Source organism: Juglans microcarpa x Juglans regia, chromosome 1D (genome assembly GCF_004785595.1).
Source record: "Juglans microcarpa x Juglans regia isolate MS1-56 chromosome 1D, Jm3101_v1.0, whole genome shotgun sequence".
Classification (NCBI taxonomy): Eukaryota; Viridiplantae; Streptophyta; class Magnoliopsida; order Fagales; family Juglandaceae; genus Juglans; species Juglans microcarpa x Juglans regia.
Window position 1 is genome coordinate 22,420,483 of NC_054594.1, and position 3,446 is coordinate 22,423,928.

General features: G+C 37.2%; 1 protein-coding gene across 1 annotated transcript; it reads right to left on the reverse strand.

Annotated features, from left to right (window-relative positions):
* Positions 1-644: 644 nt before the first annotated feature.
* LOC121237281 (crocetin glucosyltransferase, chloroplastic-like) lies at positions 645-2,473 on the reverse strand. The gene has a single exon (XM_041133964.1). The coding sequence runs from the start codon at positions 2,257-2,259 to the stop codon at positions 742-744; it is 1,518 nt and encodes a 505-aa protein (XP_040989898.1). The 5' UTR covers positions 2,260-2,473; the 3' UTR covers positions 645-741.
* Positions 2,474-3,446: the final 973 nt, after the last annotated feature.

Consider the following 3,446-nt stretch of genomic DNA (forward strand, 5'->3'; position numbering starts at 1 on the left):
CTGCAAAACACAGACATGAATAGGTAGGATTAAACTATTGCTCCCATGTCCATTTTTGTCGTCTTATTATTTTGAGAAATCACAATTCATTCCCAAAGAATAATTTCTCGTAATATAATCTCTAAAATGTAAAATTTATTTAATTTTCAATAGCTAAAGTTGCAACCATACTGTCATTTTATTTCAATCATAAGAAGTACTAAAACAATCATAATTAATAGAGAAATGCTAAATCCACACATGGGGGATCCCGACAGTAGTTTTTTTTTTTACTTGGTGATTAAGGAAGAATCCCTCATGTGTGGTTGTAGCGCCACTCTAATTAATATTAGAGCATAAGAAAGGAAAATGAAATATATTTTTACCATCCAACTAACAATAAATATTCTTATATATATCTTCCCAGTGAAAAAAAAAAAAAGCATCCATGCTCATGAGCTTACAAACTCTTGATGTCTTCAGATAATTAATCATTTGAGCTTATAACACATGATAAGATAAACTTGTGAGTGTAGAACTCTCCCTCTACATTTTGTGTAGTCTTTTTTTTTTTTTTTTTTTTTTTTTTTTAATTTCTAATTTGGAGCATACTCAAAAGTGCTTATAAAAAGGAATTGCCGAAGAAATTGCTCTGGAAAACGTGATACTGAAAAATTAGAATCTTCAATAAAGAGCCTAAATTAGAATCTTCAAAGAGCCTAAATTAGCAAATGTCTTCATCAGCAAACGTACGTTATCTTTTTAACAACAACATCCTCCAATCTCCTCCACAAAAGCTTTAAGATTTTTGTATGAAGACCCACCTTCCTTGGCAGCTTCCCTAGCCAACTCCTTCCATTTCTTAGCATTCCTTCTCATTTCTTCCCCTCGATCCCCACCTCCAGCTACCAATTCCAAGCACCTCTTGATCTCATCACCTTCTACAATGCCATCCTTGTTTGCTGTCACCCTCAAGCCTGTTTTCCACACATCTTCAATCAGTTTTGCGTTTGTTCCTTGATCCGTCCACTGTGGGAAAGCAACCACTGGCACCCCAGAGACCAAACTCTCCAAACTCGAATTCCATCCACAATGAGTCACAAAGCATGCCAATGAAGGATGTGACAGAACCTCCACTTGAGAACACCATGGAACTATCATTCCCTTTTGCTCCAATTCCTTTCTGCAACTCAATCTCTCTTCTTCTTTCTCTTCTTCTCCATTTTCCTTAGCTCTTATGACCCACAAGAAGGGACGGCCGCAATCCAACAATCCGCGTGCCATTTCCTCCATCTGCTGCTTTGCTAGCACCGATATGCTCCCGAACGAGACGTAAATGACAGATGAGTTAGGCTTGGAGTTCAGCCATTCGATGTAGTACTCCTTGGAGACTTGGAAAAGATCTCCGCCAAAAGCTTTATCGGATGGATCCTTTCCATCCAAAAAGGCTGATGGAATCAGCGGTCCAACCGCAGTAAGATTAAATTTTTCGATCACTCTCAAGGCTTCGGGCTCTAATCCATCAAAGGTATTGACAAGCACTCTCGGGTTGCTTTCTTTTTCGAGTGCTTCGAGTTGCTCTTGAAATGATGGGAGTGCAAAAGTATACGTATTAGAATCAAGCAAAAAGGAGGGAAGGTCACGACCATAGAGCAACGGCAGTCCCGGTAATTGTAACGAGTACGACGGATCAGTACCGTTTTTCCTGATGTCGTCTCCATAGCCATTGAAGTAGTAGTAGTATATGTCCAAAACCGTGGCAGGTTGAATCCAGAGAAGTGCTGACGGGAGTTGAAGTTCGCTTGCCACGTTCCCCGCCCAAGGCAGGAGAGTAGTGTACACTAAGTACTGAAAGGGGCGGCCCTCGTTTGCGCTGGACACGATGAGATCGGTGAGAGTTTTGGAGCCACTGCGCTTGATCGCGGACATGTAGTGCTCTAAATCATCAGTACCAGGCTTAAACCCATCGTCATAGCCATCGGAGAAGGTGGCGAAGGACAAACCTTGAGGAGCAGGTGTTTTGGTCATGCGACGGTAGGCGGAGACGCTGGTGGCGAGGGTGACATGCGCCCCCAAGCGAACGAGGCGCTTGGCAAACTGGAGAGCAGGGTTTATATGGCCCTGCGCAGGGAAAGTTACGAGGAGTACGTGGCGGTACTTCTCCATGGTGGTGGTGGTGGTGGTGGTGGTGGGCGGTGGAGCTTGAGGGTGAGGTGTTTGTGTTTGAGAGTACTGCAGTCTGGTGGCTAGATAGGCCAGGTCTGTGAAGTTGTGGGACATGCGATTGAGCAGCCATGTGGGTAGGCTTTAATAGAAGATTAGGATAGGGGTTGTGACGTTTGTAGTGACGATTTGGAGAAAGCTAACGGATTGTGCTTTGCAATTTGCCGTCTTCGGGCAATTCAGTTGGCCTGACTAGTACTGTTAATAAAGCATGTGTACCATCGATGTTACTTCTGCATATAATTATATAATAAATTAATATTTATATATACATAATCCAATTATTTTCTCGACGACATTTCATAGACTGACTAGTCGATCGGTACGGAGTCCAAAATCCAAATCAAGCATGCACTAGACGATTCGACTTTGTATGGAAGTGAGAATGATTAGATAATCTTGACATCTCTTTCAACCCATAAAATAAAAAATAAAAACAAGACTATCATTTCCTTCCTCTTTCTCAAAGATCTATACTTTTCTTCTTCCCCTTTAGACCGTAATTGGTTTGATTGATTGCTAGCAGCTTTTTCGGCACGTGCTACAAAATTTCCCCACGTGATCTTTAAAATTATTCGACTGCCATTATTGAAAATATTCTTCCTATCATTAATTATTTATTATTTTACATCTCATATATTATAAAAAATACATTCACATTTTATAAAAATTAATATACTCTATAAAAAAAATTATAAATATCAAATATGAGAGTGAATAGTAACTAATACATAACATTACTTTATTAATAATAAACTTGCACGTTACCGCAAACCTTAGGCAGTGCGTGATTGGAAACTTATGACATCTTACACAATTTTACTATTATTTATAAATAATTGATTATTATTTATAAACAATTCTTTATTAGTAATAAATTATTTTACTATTATTTATAAATTATTTTGTGTGGGAACATGTTTGACAAATGAGATGAAACATAAAATTCTCATCTCATCATTACACATTTTTCAAATTCTCACATAAAATATAATAAACAATTCAACTTTTTCAAATTTCAATCTAACTTTTTTAAATCTTAAAATAATAATAATATTAAAAAATAATATTTTAAACTTTCTATCTAAAACAAAAACTTTCTATCTAAAACAAATAATATTTTAAACTGTCTATGACTTTTTTTAGACTTTTCTTTTAATTTCGTATCTAGCCTATTTTTAAAAAATATTTATTTTGAGCTTTCAAAATTTAGTTTTTCCAAAAATTAAAAACTAAAACTAAAT

Coding starts and splice junctions, on each gene's coding strand:
- LOC121237281 (XM_041133964.1), bottom strand. CDS start 2,259: ATGTCCCACAACTTCACAGACCTGGCCTATCTAGCCACCAGACTGCAG.